Below are 18,664 nucleotides of genomic sequence, written 5' to 3' on the forward strand. Positions count from 1 at the left end.
CCCGTTACTACATCACACTTTCCTTCACACCCGAACTATCTCTATTTTGATCGACATTAATTGTTGTGCCTAGACTGACAATTGATCACCCGTCAATACTCAGTTAATTTTTGCAATATAAATTGTCAGCGACAGCCAGCAGAGAGCAAGAACACCACATTCAGTAAAGAGCTAATACTGTCCAACTTACTTTGAAATTTGCATAACATAAGTTTCCAAAAGATTCTACATAATGAAAAGGCCGAGAAACTCACAATTAGCTTAACATAAATCTATACTTGCAATCTTTGAGTTTATCGAGGGTTTTTAAAAATTAAACTTACGGGGTTGGAACAATTTATTAGAAATCTACTAAAAACCGTAGGGGCTGCAGAGAAATAAATTAGGAATCACTTGGACAAATAATCTGAATTGTACCATCTTCCAGATTGAAGATACCTTTGTCCTCACTCGTGAAGAAGTATATGCAATTTTCTTTGTTAGGAATATACAACTTAATTGTACTTACTCTTTACCAATAATTAAACCATATAAATATTTTGTCTTATACGTGTTTTGTACTTCTTAGTTAAATCCGAGCCTAGTGTAAATACACTATGTCCTTAAGACAGATTTCCCCCCTCAGTGCTTGAAGGTTGATGGGAAACTATCTCCCAAGATAGAACAGATTTCCTTTTATAGAAAGCTAGCACTTCAATTCTATAGAATCGTGAACACAACATAATATTTGACTAAGAAGGGGAGAAGAGAAAGATCAGAACTTTATGTGATCTGGTGTGTCTTTCTCTCCAAATTCATCCACTATTTATAGGTGAATGGTGCCTCTTCAAAACAACACAGTGACTCTTGGAAAAAAGTAAGAACTCTTTTGAAAAGTCACATGTTTTTGAAAAGACACACCATTTCTAAGATAAAACATCTTTTTGAACCGGTGCCTATTTCGAAAGGTCACACCTTTTTTAAGATGATGAATCACCTTTTGAACCAAGACACATATTCGAAAAAGTCGCACATTTTCGACATAATGCACTCTTTCGATCAAGTACATCATTTTGAAAAGGTTTTTCTCACTTTACCTACTGTTTCAAGAAAAACTCATTTCATCTCAAGTGGGATAACTTGGGAGACAAACTACTCATTCATATTTTAATGGATTTGTGCAAATTCATTTTTCTAACACTCTTTACATCCAGGAAAGTCAGATGCCACAACGGAGAATGAGTCATTCACGCCCACAAATAATGCACAATTACATAGACTTTCGACTTCTATCCACTAAGATTTACCAATATCTAGTTTTTGAACCACAAACCGCAGAGTAGCCTCAGAATTATCACAAAACCTTGTGACCTTCAAAAGATCTAAAGAAGTTGCCACAAGATAAACGCTTGAAAAATCAAAATTGTCGGATGATGTAACTCTTGAGGTAGTACGCAGGGGAGCGCCATCAGCAAGCCCCTTCACTACAACAACTTCTCCATCAAACAGGAGACCGTAGTATTCTCCTTTGTAATATAAAAGATCATTGTAGTGGCTCTCACATTCAATTCCTACTGCAATCCAGGAGTCATTCTTTCCAGGCCTAGTAAACAACAATCGCTTGCAAAGTATCTTCCCATGAAGCGAAGGGACACTGAGGACAACACGAGGATGAGAAACAGAACTATTGCAATCAGGATCCCTAGAGGGGATCACCTCATCCACACGAATATTACAAATGTAGTCTGTGTCGCATTCCTTGAATTGGTATTGGTATTTATGGTGGCATTATAGAGGAAACCGGTTCCCAATCTATATTTGTAGCGAAGACACTGGCGGAACTTGAGTGGAGGGAGGTCCAAGACTTTTCCAGTAAAGGGATGAAATAATCTCATATCAGAGTTCTCGCCAATGGTAATTAGCCATCCATAAGAAGTACCGCAGATTCGATGTTTATCTGGCATCTCTACTTTGTATATTTTACTCTCCAAAATACTGTAAAAACTAAGAAGTCCATCGCGATAAATGGTGTCTTGCTTGCGATGCATACGAGAAATTAGTGTGTAAATACCACCAAAACGAATGAAAGGATCATGAGAAGAGCTGTCTTCTTCGTTGGGCTCAACTTCATTGGGAAGTATCAGCCATGGTAATTGATATCTTCTGTGGGAGATTTCAGATGCGGAAACTGATCTCCATGTAGGGCAAACGCAACTAAACCGGATCAAATCAAGAAGAGAAAGACGTTCATTGATTAGGCTTAAGAGTTCATCAGGAAGTTGGCTCCAACTACCCGGACTAACTCCTTTCGTCATCTCCATTGCCTGGCAAAGATGTAAGTGCACGTAAATTTTAATCTGACGGATTTTAAAGCAGAACATAGAATCAGATCAGAGGTAAGAGTTATTAATAAGACATTACTTGTTCCAACCAATGGAAGACAACACTAATACCTATGTTATAAGTCAAAACACAACAGTATCAACCACTGATTATACTATATGTTGAACTCGTTGTCTGTTCTGAGTTTTGAGAGATGAAATTACGCTATGTTAGAATATTTAATGTTTGGAAAGTTGATTGTAAAATCTGAACTCTAGTAACTTCATTTGTACAAGTAAAGTGAATGGTTGTAGATTTCTTAATTCCATATATGCTCTTTGATTTTAGTTAGTAGATTTTGTTTGGTTTTTTTGTGGTGATACTTGATTCTGTAATATTTGATCAACTTAGCTTTATGTTTTCAGTCATAGTCGTCTTTTGACTGTTGATCAGCGTAATAAAAACACAAATAACAGGAACAAGTATCAACCAAGAAAAAAAACATGAATTCAACTTGACTAAAGACAAGCAACAATACAAACTTGGGCATGAAAATGAAGAAACGAAAAAACACAATAACATGGCTTCACTTGCGCACCTGAATTCGTTTCCATTGCAGAGGGCTCGGAGAAAGAACCAAAATATAGATTGGGAAATCCAAAGTTTGGTATTTCTATAGTCAAAATGTTCAAGATGCCAACAGGGCGGAATCCCCAGAGACTGGAAACATTAGGCTAAGAGATATTACGAAAATTCCAAAAGTTATGAGGAAAATTTAGTTTACTGTCAAACAAATGCATCAAGGAAACGATGGTGTTGAATTCTACGTTGAAGCTACAACTTCTGAGGTGTTTCCAACTGATTACAAGGCTTCTTTGTTAATTATTGAATTTGATAGTTGAGGTCAAAAATGAACAGAAAGCAACTCTATCTGGGGGATTCACGACAAATGATTGTGAGTTTCCGGCCAGAACTCTTATCATTTGATTGGTAAATATTGAACTCTTAGGGTGCGTTTGGAAACGAGAAATGGAATTCTCGTGAGAGTTAGAATTCTAATGGAATCCGATTCTCATGATTATGTGAGAATTATAGTTGTTTGGCAAACTGTGAGAATTCTCAGTAATTCTCACTGTCAATTTCCCACATGTTGTTTGGCTGCTAAGAATTCTCACATCAATTTCCCAAACCATTTTTGTTAATTTTTTTTTGGTCAAGTATTTCACAAAACCAAAATAATAGTCTTTCCAAACACAATATATAAATCTGAAGATCAAATTTTATACAGTACAACATATTATACATCGTCAATTATAATTTATCTAAGCTAACATATAAAATGGGCATTGTCAAAATTATAGAACATCAATTTATTTAAAAATAGTTGTAGCATAAAAATAAGAAACAAATGTCCTGTCATAGAATTTTTACGTACTTTAGACAGAAGTACATAAAAACTTATTGAAATTAAAAAAAAAAAAAAAAAAAAAAAAAAAAAAAAAAAAAAAAAAAAAAAAAAAAAAAAAAAAATTGAAATTCAAAAAATCAACTAAAAATATTTAAAAATAGAAGGGTATTTCTTCAATCGTCGGGGTTGCACTTGATCTCCAATCTCCTCGGATAATTGGTTTTCAATAGGGGTTCATTCTCATTCATTATTTTGATCGTTAAAAAATTCAAAGAAAGCGTTAGTGCAGAGGGAAGTGATCTTCCAAGATATAAGTAGCAAATGCCTTCTCTCTGTTAAATTTACAAAATGTGTCAATCATATGTGTATTAACTAAAATGGCATGTATATAGAATATTTGTATATATAATTTGGTAGTACCGGCATTGTTGATAGAGAGCTCCAAATAGCTTCCTCGGCTTGTACCTGATTTGTTTCATCATCCCATGCAAACCCCGCAATTGACATCAATTTTGTGTATATCCTCATTGATCTTTTTTCCATTGATGAACCCGACTGTATATTGGGACCGAGGCGTCAACACCGCATATGCAACTCACTTTATTGGCAATACAAAAAGAAATAATTCTAAAGCCCCTTCTATTAATGTCATCTTCCAGCTCTCTCAATGTGTCCACCAAAACAGAGTCCATTTCAGTTGTCCACATAACACGACGACGTGGTAAAAAAGTTGGCATACCTGTCTAAATAAGTATTAACACCAAATATTTATATATGTAAATATTTCATATAACTAAATAATGTTTAACAAAGCAAAACACAAACACTAATAAACAAACATCATTAGCACATCAATTATTTTAAAGACTTAATAATTAAAAGACTACTTATTAGCCTAAGCAATGTAACCATCTCCCTAACCAGACTAGGAATAAAAAGTTTAACGAACCTAAAAATCATAAATCCTAAATGTTAAACAAGTGTTTTCCACACTACTTTATTCTACTAAAACTGTAGTTCCTTAGTTTATACCAAATATCAACTAAAATTGAGTTGGATATGGCATCGGGTTGTAATTAAACTTCCTAACGAGCCATCGTTGACGTTGATGTTCGTCCATATTGAGAAACATTCTTCGCTTCTCAACATCTTGAGCAAACCACTCCATAGCTTCAATTTTAATGTCTTCATCCACATCAGCAAAGGCTTTTAAAGCTTCCCTCACAGGAGCCCAGAGAGAATCATTCATTTCATTTGTCGACTCCATAGCACCTGCAATGCGACCAATTTCCTTACGCATTCCAACCATCTCACGTTGCACCCCTACAATCACAGACCGACGACCCTTTAGTTTGTCATTTGGTTGAGCAAGGATTGGGTTGGATGAGGACGAATTAGGAGTAGGCGGCATTGTGTCCTCATCCCCAACATTATCATCGGCATCCTCCATGTTCACATTGTCTTCTGTATCATCATTAGCATGCATGTCTTCATCAGCCATGGTTGTAGTTGTCTCTCTCAAGCCATTTGCTTGATCATTCCCTACCACTTCAAGAAGTTCTGCATAATTCTCAATTCCCTTGCCCTTTAGTTTTTTCAAATGTTTTCTTCCCTGTCAAATATGAAATAACAAGTGTTAAATGTTTACTTCTTATTGGATATTAGGAAAAAAAAAATATGACACATAATACATAAAACTAATACCTTCAAAGCATCAGTCCAAACAGACTCATCGGCAGTAACAGTTTTCTTACAGTCATCCCAGCCAAAACCACTCAAACCTAGTAATTCCTACACTCCGCTCACAATTTTCTTCCATGTCTTCAAACGGTTTCTAGCATTGGTACTCGTGATTTTCATTCTGCATATGTGCAACACATTGTTAACCACATTTGTATATGCTACTGACTTTCCATCCCCTTGGCCTTTGTTACCAAGTTTACGGTTGTTCACATAGCGTGTCCAACATCACTGGTCCATCTGGTCATTCCAAAATAAATGACCGAATTGTTGAAACTCTGGTCCAGATTCAGATTGGGATTCCATACCTATTTAATAAAATAGTTGAAAATATATTCATCTAATTTACAATGTAAAATTAGTCCTATTAATTATTACCCGACCCCAACAAATAAATGGATAAAAAATAAAACCAATAAAGTTGCTCAAAATAATAATAAAAAATACTATTAACATACCACAAAGATGAAATTTCATAAAAAAATATTTATCATAAAATCATATCATATAAAGACAAACTAATTATTTCTACGAGGGGGGCGTTCATTCCACATTGTCGTTGTAAGTTGATTCCTAAAATTTGTCCAGTCATTATTTGGTTCAAGTGCTGCAATTTCCTCCTGGTCATTTACTAAATCATTGTGTTGCTCCTCAGGCTCGTCTACCCATTCATTGCCATTATCATTTGGATCATCATCTAGTATTATGTTATGCAAAATACAACAAGCAAGTATTAGCTTTATCTGTGTATCAACAGGATAAAACGGGGTTGTCCTCAAGTAAGCGAAACGTTTTTTTAACAACCCAAATACACGCTCAATCACATTGCGCAAAGATGAGTGGCGATAGTTGTATAACTCCTTGGCTGTTTCTGGTTCTCGTCCTAAACGTTCAGCCAGATGATATCTAGTCCCACGATAAGGCGTCATAAAACCAGGAGCGTGTGGAAACCCGCATCACCAAGGTAATACTTGCCTACGAATCGAATTTAGGAAAATATATGTGAACATGAAATCGATTATATATAATAAGTTACAAAAAAAAAAATACAGTTGAGAGGTATACCATTTGGAACAATTAACTTGTCTCTAACTCTTGTTAGAGAGGATCTCAACATCCCACTTGTCATGAACTGATCCTTCCCACCCAGCTAAAAGCGTATGTTATCTTCATATCAAAAGAGCAAGCAACCAAAGCGTTATGTCTAATATCACCCTTGCGGTTCGCGTAACGTGGTTGGTCATCTAAGGGTACCATTCTTGGCATGAAAGAACCGTCTAGTGCACCAACACAATCCTATAAAAAATTTAAATGTGAATGGTCTCTAAGAATTTGAGTGCCCTTAAACTTTATGATGTACATAACTAGTATTTACCTTGAAAATATCTCACGCCCAAGGTCTTGGGTGTACACTATGACCCATTTGTGGGAAAAAAAACACGTCGTGCAGGCTTCACAACTTCTTTTCCAAGTTTTAGGATAGCTTGCAAGACATTGTGAAAATGCCGATGCAATTGTTTGTAAGATCTTATGACACCAAATGCACTGTGCCTAATCGTGTGTCATGGCCAACAATGAGAAGGAATAGAGCCACTTGCTCCTCTACATCAACCCACCTACTAGATTGCAAACCCTTTCCCTTTAATCAGCACACAACCTATGAAATGCAATCCTATTCATTCGACGAGCATGTCATGACAATTGTTATCACTTTCCATGTAAAGCCTCCTAAGAATTTGATGTCTCTCTAAATCCCTATTCCTAGATGGTTCTCGATCTATGTATACAATAAACAATCCAATCGATAATAAATCCATGCAACAATACAACAAATCCATGTAATAGCTCGGTAATCATTTGTCATTTTCCTACATTTCCAGAGCATATATACAAAAGTAAGTAACAAGTTATGAGAAAAAAAAATATAAACAGTAGAGCATATCATCACTAATAATTTGGCTGCAATATTATTTACTTATTATTTAGTAAGTAAGTAACAAGGTTGTGATAAGCTAGTCAAATGTATATCTTACTTTCTTATAACATGATTGACTAAATGAAATGTAGACATTGTAATAAACAGTAGAAACAATGTTCATATCTTATGATCATTCATTGGTTGATTACCCTTGCTTATCGCATTTGAGGTAAGCTATGTTTATTTTTTCTGCAGGTGTTCAATTCTTGGTGTCTTCACTATCTTGCATGTACGTTAAAGGCTTAAAGCCATAGTTCTAAGACAAAGTTTACAAGATTACTTTTCTAGTATTCCGGTTGTTTAGGTTCCAGCTTTAGAAGTCTTAAGTGTCTTTATATTTCCTATGATCTAATATTTGGATGTTACAACAAGGGGACTGAGAAACAAGTTCTTCTCTTTCAGAACCAGCTGATCTCATATTAGAACTAAACATTATACCAGGAATCATTGAGAAACAAGTTGTTCTGTTACAGCCTTACAGGAACCAGCTGATCCTTAGTATTTGAAGCTAAACCTAAACTTCAGTCAATTATAGGCTATATGACAAGATATCAAAAGTTCAAAACAACCCCACGATTTCAAAGATCGTTTCGAAAAATGAGCTTAATCCTTTGAGAAAGAAATAATTAAGTGTAAATAAGCTAATCTATAGGAACGTTTCTTATCTTTGGAATCCAGTCTAAATGATGTTTAACTAAAAAGTACCTATGTTGCAACGCAACTCATTGAATATAGAACCCAGAGTAGAGAAGACAAGGGTGGCTATAAACTACCCTTTTGATTCCAAATACTAATCCCAGATAAAGAAGGACCACAAAGAAAAAGATAATGCGGATACAAAAAACAAAATGTTGATCTTGTAAAGTTTTAACTCATTGCTAAGTTTTAAGGTTGTTGAAAAGTTATGGGAGGTGCCACACAACTCCATTGTATAGTAAGAAGACAAGCGGTGATTTGAAAGTAGCTAGGACTCTCTGTCCACGATTGGCGGTTCCAATACCATATGCTTAGATACTTTTTAGATTTTAAACAACACTATCAAGTAGCACTAATTCAAGAGTGTAAATCTTGTGCTTTTGTTTCTAACCTATTTGATTTCTTTCATTATATATAGGGGCTTCAGTTAGTTAGGAAGACACTTGGGTCATCTCGGTGGCTCTCTAAATGTTTTCTCCCCTCAAGAACTGGCTCCAAGTTTCAAGCGTTGGGGAGATGGCCAAGTACATTATGACACAAATGTCCACATTCTTGCTAATAACCTTGTGCATGCTCGGTGCCCTCACAAGAAACAACGATAATGGCTTCCGGACAACCAACACAAATACAAAAAGAGCGGTTTCCACCAAGTCTAAATCACAACAATTATGAATAAAAAAAAATATGAAAACTACCATTATAGTGATCGTTCTTATAATGACTGTAATTATAATCAGCACCACACTTATTCTAAGCATGCCAACATGAAAACAGAGGGAAAAAAAATACCAAAACAAAATACCTGCAAGAGTATCACCGCTACTACAAAACGATTTTCGAACCTGCGCACCTAGTATTTTCAAGAAGAAGACTTTGCATATCAATGAAGAGAAAACAATGAAAATTAAAGAAGAAGACTTTGTGTATCAACAAAGAAGAAGACATACAATGGGAAAAAAAAAAAAGACTTTACTATACCTTGTTGAACTTGTTGGAAAAGAGAATATGTTTGAGGTAGGCGATGAAGCTTGGAGAGTGGAGTTGTTAAATAGATTTGAGTGTAACAAACCCAACTATTCTCGGCAACTAACTTTGCGAGAATTCCCCCAAAATCTTATTCCCGTTTCTCACGCAATTGGGTGTGACTTCAAATACAGCCGAACGTGGTAGTCCTATTCTCATGGGGATTCTAATTCATGCAGTTATTTTTACCAAACAGCCCATGAGAATGGTAATATCCACGAAAATTAGTTAATGTGAGAATTCCGAGAGTTGCCAAACGTACCCTTATAGTTCACGTCACCAAACCCAACCTCGAAAAACTTGGAAGACTTTGGTCTGCAAAAAAAAATCTGTTCCTACATTCTAAGAAATAAGAATGAATGGAAATCACTTTGACGAATCGTCTTGCTAGTGCCATCTTCCAAATTGAAGACACCTTTTTTCTGGCTTGTAAAGAAGTAAATGCCCATAAACAAGGCAAGATTACAGAGATTTCCAACTTCCACCCCCTATAATGTTCACCAACACAGCTGGAGATTCTTATGACCTTCACTAATTCAGAAGAAGTTTCAACAGGGGAAACCTTACTACGTTTCACTTTCCATCACACCTGACAGCATAAATTCTCATTGGTAGAACAATCTTCTATTTCGATCCATAACGAATAGTTAATGGATGTTCAAATCGACAGTAATTGTTGTGCCTAGACTGACAATTGATCACGGTGAGCGACAGCTGGCAGAGAGCTAGAACACCACATTCAGAACTGAACTAATACAGTCCAGCCTCCAATAGCTTATTTTGCATAGCATAAGTTTCCAAAAGATTTTATATAATGAAATGGAAAACTCACAACTAGCTTACCAGAAGTGTATACTTGCAATCTTTGAGTTAATGGAGCGAATTTAAAATTTAAACTTACAATGGAACAATTTATTAGAAATCTACTAAAAACTGTATGGGTTGCAGCTAGAGAAACATATTAGGAATCACTTGGACAAATAGTCTGAATAGTACCGTCTTGCAGATTGAAGACACCTTTATCCTCACCTGTGAAGAAGTAAATGCAGTTCTCTTCACATCCTGGAAAGTCAGATGCCACAACTGAGAATGAGACATTCACGCCCACAAACAATGCACAATTACTGAGACTTTCAACTTCCAGCCACTTAGTTCCCGCAAAATCAAGTTTTTGCACCAGGAAATGTTGAGTAGCAAGAAAATCATCTAATAAAGTCCTTGTGACTTTCAATAGATCTGAAGAAGTTGCCACCAGATAAAAGCTATCCCTTGAAGAAACAAATTTGTTAGATGATGCAACTAAAGAGGTTGTAGGTATCGAATAGCCATCAAGGCCCTTGACAACAAGAACATCTCCACCAAACTTGAGAGCATAATATTCTCCATTGAAATATGTAAGATCATCGTAGTTATTTCCATGTTCACTTTCTATCGCAATCCAAGAGTCATCCTTTCCAGGCCTAGTAAAGTACAATTGTTTGTGAACTATCTTCCCAAAAAGCAAAGGAATATTGAGGACTACAGGAGGGTGAGATATAGAATTTGAAGAATCAGATCCACAAGATGCAACCGCCTCATCCGTGTAAATATTACGAATGTAGTCTGCATAGCATTCCTCGGCATTTATGGTAGCATTATAGAGTATACCTGTTTCCAAACTATATTTGTAGCGAAGTGAGTTGTTGCTGACCTGGAGTGGAGGGAGGTCCAAGACTTTCCCAGTGAAGGGATGAAATAATTTCATATCAGAGTTTTCGCCAGTGGTAAGTAGCCATCCAAAAGAAGTACCGCAGATTCGTTGTCTATCCGGTACCTCAACTTTGTAAACTTTTCTCTCGAATATACTGTAAAAACTCAGCAATCCATCATGATAATATGCATCTTGTTTGTGATGCCTACGAGACATTAGTGCATAAATACCACCAAATGGAAGGAAAAGATCATCAGAAGAGCTGTCTTCTTTGTGGGAGTTGAGCTCAACTTCATTTGGAAGTATCAACCATGGTAATTGATATCTTCTGTGGGAGATTTCAGATGCGGAAACAGATCTCCATGTAGGACAAACACAACTGAATCGGATCAAATCAAGAAGAGAAAGACGTTCATTTATTAGACTTAAGAGTTCTCCAGGAAGTTGGCTCCAACTACGAGAACTATCCAAACTAACTTCTTTCGTCTTCTCCATTTCCTAGCGTGATCGTTAATCTGACTTAACTAAGAGCAGATCAAATAATCCGATAAGACGTATATAGGATGTAATAATATAAAATTACTGTTCTAAGTTTCTAATCACAGATGGAAGGCCAACAAAAAGACCTTTGCCTATTGTAAGTCAAATTACAGTAGCAATCCACCACAGATTCTACAGCATATTGAACTCTTTGGCATACCACATCCAATATGTTGCAGCTTCACGAAACATTTTTTGTTTAAATTAATTGGTTTTCAACAGTGATTCTTTTTACAACAACAATAAAAACATCAAAATTCAGGAAACCTGCCACTGTCAATATATCAAAACCACTTCAAAATATGTACAAAAATTTGATCATCTTAGTTTTATGCTTTCTGTATGTCTCTTCTATTCTCTATTAACTTGATCGGCACACAGACACATATAATTTTGCAGTGAAAAAGAGATTACCTGAAGAGCCGAGAAAGAAAGTGGGAAATGCCAAGTTGTGGTTATCAACGTTCAACTGTCCAAGACTATATATCTGACCGAAATTCCGAGATGCCGAAAACCTGAATTTGTAAGCCGACATTTTTGGAAAAATTTCAAAAGTTTTAGTTGCCCCATGAATTTGCAATATTTTCCGATTCATAAGCCACCAAAAATCTAGTTTGAGAAGCCTGACTCACTTTTTCCCAACTAAACGTAATGAGAATGGAAACAAGACACTTGGAAGAAAATATAGAAACCACCGAACCAGTTAGTAGCGTGCCATGCCATGAAAAAAGAAACTAATAAATAACTTGAGACTAATCGAACTCTTTCAGTTTGCACTTTGTAAGGTTGTTTACAATTAGAGGTTACATTGTAACAATCTCTCATGGATTTGTGTAGCAGCGCCCTTCAAAGGTTTACACCTTTTAATATTATACACAACAGGCAACATGGGTGAACGAGTTATTCATGCCCAGAAACAAAGCGTACTAATAAAGATTTTCCACTTCCTCACCACTTGAAACATTGTGTTATACCAATATTAAACCTACCTGACTGTGAGATGCAACAATTTTGAAATTTTCCAAGTTGTCCTTTGGATTCAAATGTCGAAGTCTGTACCAAGTTAGCAACTAAACATAATAACAATAGAAACAAGACATTTTTAGGAACATATAAGAACCAGTGGGTAGCCTGAGCTCAAAAGGTAGTGCCATTAATTTAAAAAAGATAACTTCATGGGAGTCAAACTCTGAGTTTATAAGGTTGTTTACATTTAGATTTAAACTGTAACAGCCTATATCGGATTTGCTGAAAATCCAATAGGTTGCAGAGAAATAAATTTGGAATCACTAGGACAAATAGTCTGAATTGTACCGTCTTGCAGATTGAAGATTCCTTTATCCTCACCTGTGAAGAAGTAAATGCAATTCTCATGACATCCTGGAAAGTCAGACGCCACAATTGAGAATGAGTCATTCACGCCCACAAACAATGCACAATTACTGAGACTTTCGACTTCCAGCCACTTAGTTTCAGCAAAATCAAGTTTATGCACCAGGAAACGTTGAGTAGCCCGAGAATTATCACAAAACCTTGTGACCTTCAATAGATCTGAAGAAGTTGCCACCAGATAAATGCCATTCCTCGAGAAATTAAAATTGCGAGATGATGTAACTAACGAGGCAGTAGGCAGGGGAGCGCCATCAAGCCCCTTCACTAAAACAAGATCTCCACCAAACTGGAGAGCATAGTATTCTCCTTTGTAATATAAAAGACCATTGTAGTGGTGCTCACGTTCAATTCCTAACGCAATCCAGGAGTCATCCGTTCCAGGCCTAGTAAAGAACAATTGCTTGTGAAGCACCCTCCCACGACGCGAAGGGACACTGAGGACAACACAAGGATGAGAAACAGAACTTTTGCAATCAGGATCATTAGAGGGGATCACCTCATCCACTTGAATATTACAAATGCCGCATTCCTTGGTATTGGTATTTATGGTGGCATTATAGAGGAAACCTGTTTCCAATCTATATTTGTAGCGAAGACACTGGCGGAACTTGAGTGGAGGGAGGTCCAAGACTTTCCCAGTAAAGGGATGAAATAATCTCATATCAGAGTTCTCGCCAATGGTAAGTAGCCATCCATAATAAGTACCGCAGATTCGATGTTTATTTGGTATCTCTACTTTGCATATTTTTCTCTCCAAAATACTGTAAAAACTTAGGAGTCCGTCGCGATAAATGGAGTCCTGTTTCCTACTTCGTGTGTACATACCACTTAAACCACGGAAACGATCGCGAGAAGAGCTGCCTTCTTCGTTGGAATTGGGTTCAACTTCATTGGGAAGTATCAGCCATGGTAATTGATATCTTCTGTGGGAGATTTCAGATGCTGAAACGGATCTCCATGTAGGACAAACGCAACTAAACCGGATCAAATCAAGAAGAGAAAGAGGTTCATTTATTAGACTTAAGAGTTCATCAGGAAGTTGGCTCCAACTACTCGAACTATTCGAACTAATTCTTTTCGTCATTTCCATTGCCTAGCAAACATGTAAGTGCACGTGAATTTTAATCTGACTGATTTTAAAGCAGAACATAGGTTGGAGATAATAATAAAAAAGACATTACTTAGCTTCACTTGCGTACCTGAATTCGTTTACACTGCATAGGGAGGAAGAGCCAAAATCGAGAATGGGAAATCCAAAGTTTGGTACTTCATCTCATTTTTTATAGTCAAAATGTTCAAGATGCCAACTAGGCCGAATATCAAGCTGAGCGAAAATTCCAAAAGTTTTGAGGAAATTATAGTTTACTGTCAAACAAATGCATCAAGTAAACGATGGTGTAGATATTATCATCACAAACTGTCCAACTTGATTTTAGTGTACACATTCACCTCAACATTCAACACAGTGCCCAACTTGATTATCAGACTTCTTGCCTTTGTGGTGAATTATTGAATTCCTTGCAGAATATGTGTGTTGAATAATTATGCATACAGAGCTTTTCAAAAGACTGAAAAAACGGAAAGAAAAGGCAATTGGACATTGGACAGTGGGAAGACGCTATGTATTTAACAAACAGATTACAAAATCAACTAACAGATTACAAAAGGAAAATCATAGTGCCAAGAAGAGAATGAACGACACAATCAACTAAAGAATTATTTCTTCTCACTTTCCAACAACTTATAGACATGTTGAGAACAATTGTTTTGATAATACCATCTTCCAAATTGAAGACACCTTTTTCCTTGTCCGTGAAGAAGTAAATGCAATTCGCTTTACATCCAGGGAAATCAGATGCCACAAGGGAGAAACCGGAGAATGAGTTATTCAATCCCACAAACAATGCAATATCACCAAGATTATCAACTTCCACCATCTTGAATTCGATAGAATCTAATTTCAAAACCGCAAAACTTTTTTATCGTGTATAATCGTAGATATTATCACTTCTAATCCATCCAACCGGCGGAGGAGAGCCATCAAGGTCCTTCACTACGTCAACCTTTCCATTATACCTAACAATGCAATGGGTCTTCTGTTTCGATCCATGTGTTATCCTTTCCAGGCCTAGTAAATAACAACTTATGAAATTCATACTGAACGTGAGGCTCAATGATTTTTCTGTCAATTCTTTTAGCAAGTGCCGACTAGCAAAATCGGTAAAACCTTTAGGTGATGAGTTGAAGCCCGCCAGCATCAAAGAGTTACTGATCTCAAATGAGTTGAACTTTTGTAGATCATATAAAGAAGACCTGTTTCGCTTGGGAGGTCCAGAATTTCCCTAGTGAAGGGATGAAGTAATTGCACCTCTATAATATTCCTTTCTGAGTTCGCGTGGGCTGATCTAAGAGCAAACTGGAAGCAAGAAGATTTGATTGAAATTCCGAAATGCTGAAAAAGTAGGGTAGTACTAGTATCACACTATCACCCTTCCGTTGAATATTTACAACAGCAAACTTTTAACTTTTTTTACTTCACTATTTTATTTTATTCATGCCCAGGAACAAAGCGTACTAATCAAGAATTTCCACTTCCTCACCGCTTGAATTCACCCAAATCTAGTTTGAGAACCCTGAAACATTGTGTTATACATATATTAAACCTACCTAACTGTGAGATGCAACAATTTTGATCTTTTCCCAAGTTTTCCTTGGGATTCAAATGTGGAAGTCAATAGCAAATTAGCAACTGATCGGAATGAGATTGAAACAAGGCGTTTTGAGTAAAATATACGAACCAGTAAGTTGGATAACTATAACTTCATGGGAGTCAAAACTCCTTGAGTTTATAAGGTTGATTACACTTAGATTTACATCGTAACAATCTAGCACGGATTTGCCGAAAATCGAATAGGTTGCGGAGAAATAAATTTGGAATCACTTGGGCATATAGTCTGAATAGTACCATCTTGCAGATTGAAGACTCCTTTATCCTCACCTGTGAAGAAGTAAATGCAATTCTCTTTACATCCTGGAAATTCAGATGCCACAACTGAGAATGAATCATTCACGCCCACAAACAATGCACAATTAGTGAGACTATCGACTTCCAGCCACTTAGCTTCAGCAAAATCAAGTTTTTGCACCAGGAAACGTTGAGTAGCATTAAAATCATCTAAAATCCTTGTGACTTTCAATAGATCTGAAGAAGTTGCCACCAGATAAAAGCTATCCCTTGAAAAAACAAATTTGTTAGATGATGCAACTAAAGAGGTTGTCGGCATCGAATAGCCATCAAGGCCCTTGACAACAACAACATCTCCACCAAACTTGAGAGCATAATATTCTCCATTGAAATATATAAGATCATCGTAGTGATTTCCACGTTCACTTTCTATCGCAATCCAAGAGTCATCCTTTCCAGGCCTAGTAAAGTGCAATTGTTTGTGAACTATCTTCCCTAGATGCAATGGGATATTGAGGACTATAGGAGGGTGACATATAGAATTAGAAGAATCAGATCCACAGGATGCAACCACCTCATCCTTGTGAGCATTACGAATGTAGTCTGCATAGCATTCCTCGGCATTCATGGTAGCATTATAGAGTATACCTGTTTCCAAACGATATTTGTAGCGAAGTGCGTTGTTGCTAACCTGGAGTGGAGGGAGGTCCAAGACTTTCCCAGTGAAGGGATGAAATAATTTCATATCAGAGTTTTCGCCGATAATAATTAGCCATCCAAAAGAAGTACCGCAGATTCTTTGTCCATGTGGTGTCTCTACTCTGTAAATTTTTCTCTCCAGTACACTATAAAAACTAAGCAATCCATCACAATAATATGTGTCTTGTTTGCAATGCATATGAAACATTCGTGCATACATATCACCATAACCAAGGAAAAGATCACGAGAAGAGCAGTCTTTTTCGTTGGAATTGGACTCAAATTCATTGGGAAGTATCAGCCATGGTAAACGATATCTTCTGTTGGAGATTTCAGATGCTGAAACACATCTCCATGTAGGACAAACACAACTGAACCGGATCAAATCAAGAAGAGAAAGACGCTCATTTATTAGACTTAAAAGTTCTTCAGGAAGTTGGCTCCAACTACCCGAACTCTCCCAACTAACTCCTTTCGTCATCTCCATTGCCTAGCAAAACTGTATGTAAGCGTGAATGTTAATCTTACCAAGTGCAGACCGAAAAATTAGACTAGACACGTATATAGGATGTAATAATTAATAAAAAAAAATGCTGTTCTAAATTTCTTATCTGATTCTACAGCATATTGAACTCATTGGCATACAACATCCAACATGGGATCACTTTAAACAGTGGATTTATAAAAACTATTTCAAAATATGTGCAAAAAATTGATCATCTTAATTTTATGCTTTCTGTCAGTCTCTCCTATTCTCTATTAACTTGATCAGCCAACACATACATAAGAATTATGGGAAGATCCAGTTGAAACAATAATTTTGCAGTGGAAAAATGAGATTACCTGATTTCGGTTTACGCAGTGTAGGATAAGCCAGAGAAAGAGAATGGGAATTGGGAAATGCCAAGTTTCAACTTCGTAGTTATCAACGAGACAACGACTCAATGCTCGATATTCTAAAATACCGAAATTCCAAGATGCTGAATACCGGAATGTTTAGGCCGAAATTTTGAAAAATAATTAATTGATTGATTACTAATTTAACCTTATTATTGATATATTTTATAATTTTGGAAAAAACGTTTTGGTCTTTTCAAATGTTTAGGAATTAAAAAAACCAAATACACGCTTTTTTTTTAATTATACGCTGGGGGTAATTAAGTAATTAACCACAAAACATAAACAAAACCCAATTGATTCGTGAAAATGTGAAATACTCCAAACTCTCTCACAAAAAAACTATAGTGACAAGATCTCTCAAATCTATCTCTTGTAGAAGAAGACAAGATTGATGAATCCTCCAGTTGGGTAACTCATCTTCACTTTTTTTTTTCTCCAATTGAAGAAATCGTTCTAAAACCAAATTTACCATTGATGGTTTTTATGGGTAAAAAATAATGGAAGAAAGGAAGGGCGTTTCTTCATATACAAAAGATAGATTTTTCTTTGTGCTTCCCAATTTTTGAAAATTTCAAAGCCCCAAGAAATAGCTGAAGAGATACAACCAACTATTGTATCTGAACAGAGTAGGAAAGCGGTTATCGGATATGTTGAGGTGAGATTTTTGACTGCCTAAGTCTTTGTTTTTGTTTAAATTTGATTCATTTATTAGATTTGTATCGGTTGTGTAGAAGCTTTGGAAGCCATAAAGGACTTAATGATCCTTGAAAACACTAGAAAGCTTCAATGGGATCTACTTATTGATCCTTTTCGAGTATTCTGTCTTAAGTTATATTGAGACCGGAGAGTGAGTATTTTTTCCTTGAAGTATTACTGATGAGTATTGTTTGTGTTGTGATGGTTGCTTTTGTGAGAAGGAAATAAGGATTAGGGAAGTGACTTTTGTGCAACTTTATGCTGATGAAGATAATAGTTAATATAGGACTTTATGATATTGCTCAAGTTTCTTGGCGGGCTCGCCGTTTCATATGAATTTATCATTTATAATTTTTTTTGTCTCTTCGATATTCGTTGGTTTTTTTTTAAAAATGTATTATGGTATAGTTAGTTGTTTTCAATGATTAGTACATCTTCGGATCTCTTGCTAATTGATTAAACTCTTAAGTGTGTTGTATATGAATGTAAAGTCGTAAAAATTCTTTTTTATATATATATATATCCTCTCTCTTTCCTCTAATTTAATAACAGCGAAAATTTAGAGATAAATTTTGGTAATTTCAATCTTTGTCTCTTTTGTCACTTCCATGTCCATTTTTCTTAAAATCTATTGAA

At 36.1% G+C, this 18,664-nt stretch overlaps 3 protein-coding genes and 1 long non-coding RNA gene across 4 annotated transcripts; all 4 read right to left on the reverse strand.

The window, feature by feature from the left end:
• Positions 1-1,150: 1,150 nt before the first annotated feature.
• LOC147477627 (uncharacterized) lies at positions 1,151-3,038 on the reverse strand. The gene is made up of 2 exons (XR_015209477.1): positions 2,900-3,038; positions 1,151-2,303 (listed from the first exon to the last, which is right to left on the reverse strand). It is a non-coding gene; the product is annotated as an uncharacterized LOC147477627 (long non-coding RNA).
• A 1,474-nt stretch (positions 3,039-4,512) lies between these two features.
• On the reverse strand, positions 4,513-11,331 carry LOC147477628 (F-box protein At2g26160-like). Its single transcript, XM_086582290.1, has 4 exons — positions 9,102-11,331; positions 8,926-8,973; positions 5,414-5,570; positions 4,513-5,321 (listed from the first exon to the last, which is right to left on the reverse strand). Exon 1 carries the CDS (start codon positions 11,329-11,331, stop codon positions 10,108-10,110), a length of 1,224 nt encoding a protein of 407 aa, XP_086438416.1. The 3' UTR covers positions 4,513-5,321; positions 5,414-5,570; positions 8,926-8,973; positions 9,102-10,107.
• A 1,172-nt stretch (positions 11,332-12,503) lies between these two features.
• Positions 12,504-14,133, reverse strand: LOC147477629 (putative F-box protein At3g25750). Its single transcript, XM_086582288.1, has 2 exons — positions 13,968-14,133; positions 12,504-13,861 (listed from the first exon to the last, which is right to left on the reverse strand). Exons 1-2 carry the CDS (start codon positions 13,986-13,988, stop codon positions 12,611-12,613), a joined length of 1,272 nt encoding a protein of 423 aa, XP_086438414.1. The 5' UTR covers positions 13,989-14,133; the 3' UTR covers positions 12,504-12,610.
• Positions 14,134-15,545: 1,412 nt separating this feature from the next.
• On the reverse strand, positions 15,546-17,373 carry LOC147477630 (putative F-box protein At3g25750). Its single transcript, XM_086582289.1, has 2 exons — positions 17,276-17,373; positions 15,546-16,931 (listed from the first exon to the last, which is right to left on the reverse strand). Exon 2 carries the CDS (start codon positions 16,917-16,919, stop codon positions 15,654-15,656), a length of 1,266 nt encoding a protein of 421 aa, XP_086438415.1. The 5' UTR covers positions 16,920-16,931; positions 17,276-17,373; the 3' UTR covers positions 15,546-15,653.
• Positions 17,374-18,664: the final 1,291 nt, after the last annotated feature.

The sequence above is a fragment of the Coptis chinensis genome, chromosome 9 (genome assembly GCF_015680905.1).
Source record: "Coptis chinensis isolate HL-2020 chromosome 9, ASM1568090v1, whole genome shotgun sequence".
Taxonomy (NCBI): Eukaryota; Viridiplantae; Streptophyta; class Magnoliopsida; order Ranunculales; family Ranunculaceae; genus Coptis; species Coptis chinensis.

Excerpts from the sequence above, each read along its gene's own strand:
- LOC147477629 (XM_086582288.1), bottom strand. The coding sequence starts at position 13,988 with ATGCAGTGTAAACGAATTCAG. Across the intron at positions 13,862-13,967 it reads TGCAGTGTAAACGAATTCAG|GCAATGGAAATGACGAAAAG; the intron begins GTACGCAAGTGA and ends CATGTTTGCTAG.
- LOC147477630 (XM_086582289.1), bottom strand. The coding sequence starts at position 16,919 with ATGGAGATGACGAAAGGAGTTAGTTGGGAGAGTTCGGGTAGTTGGAGC.
- LOC147477628 (XM_086582290.1), bottom strand. The coding sequence starts at position 11,331 with ATGGAGAAGACGAAAGAAGTTAGTTTGGATAGTTCTCGTAGTTGGAGC.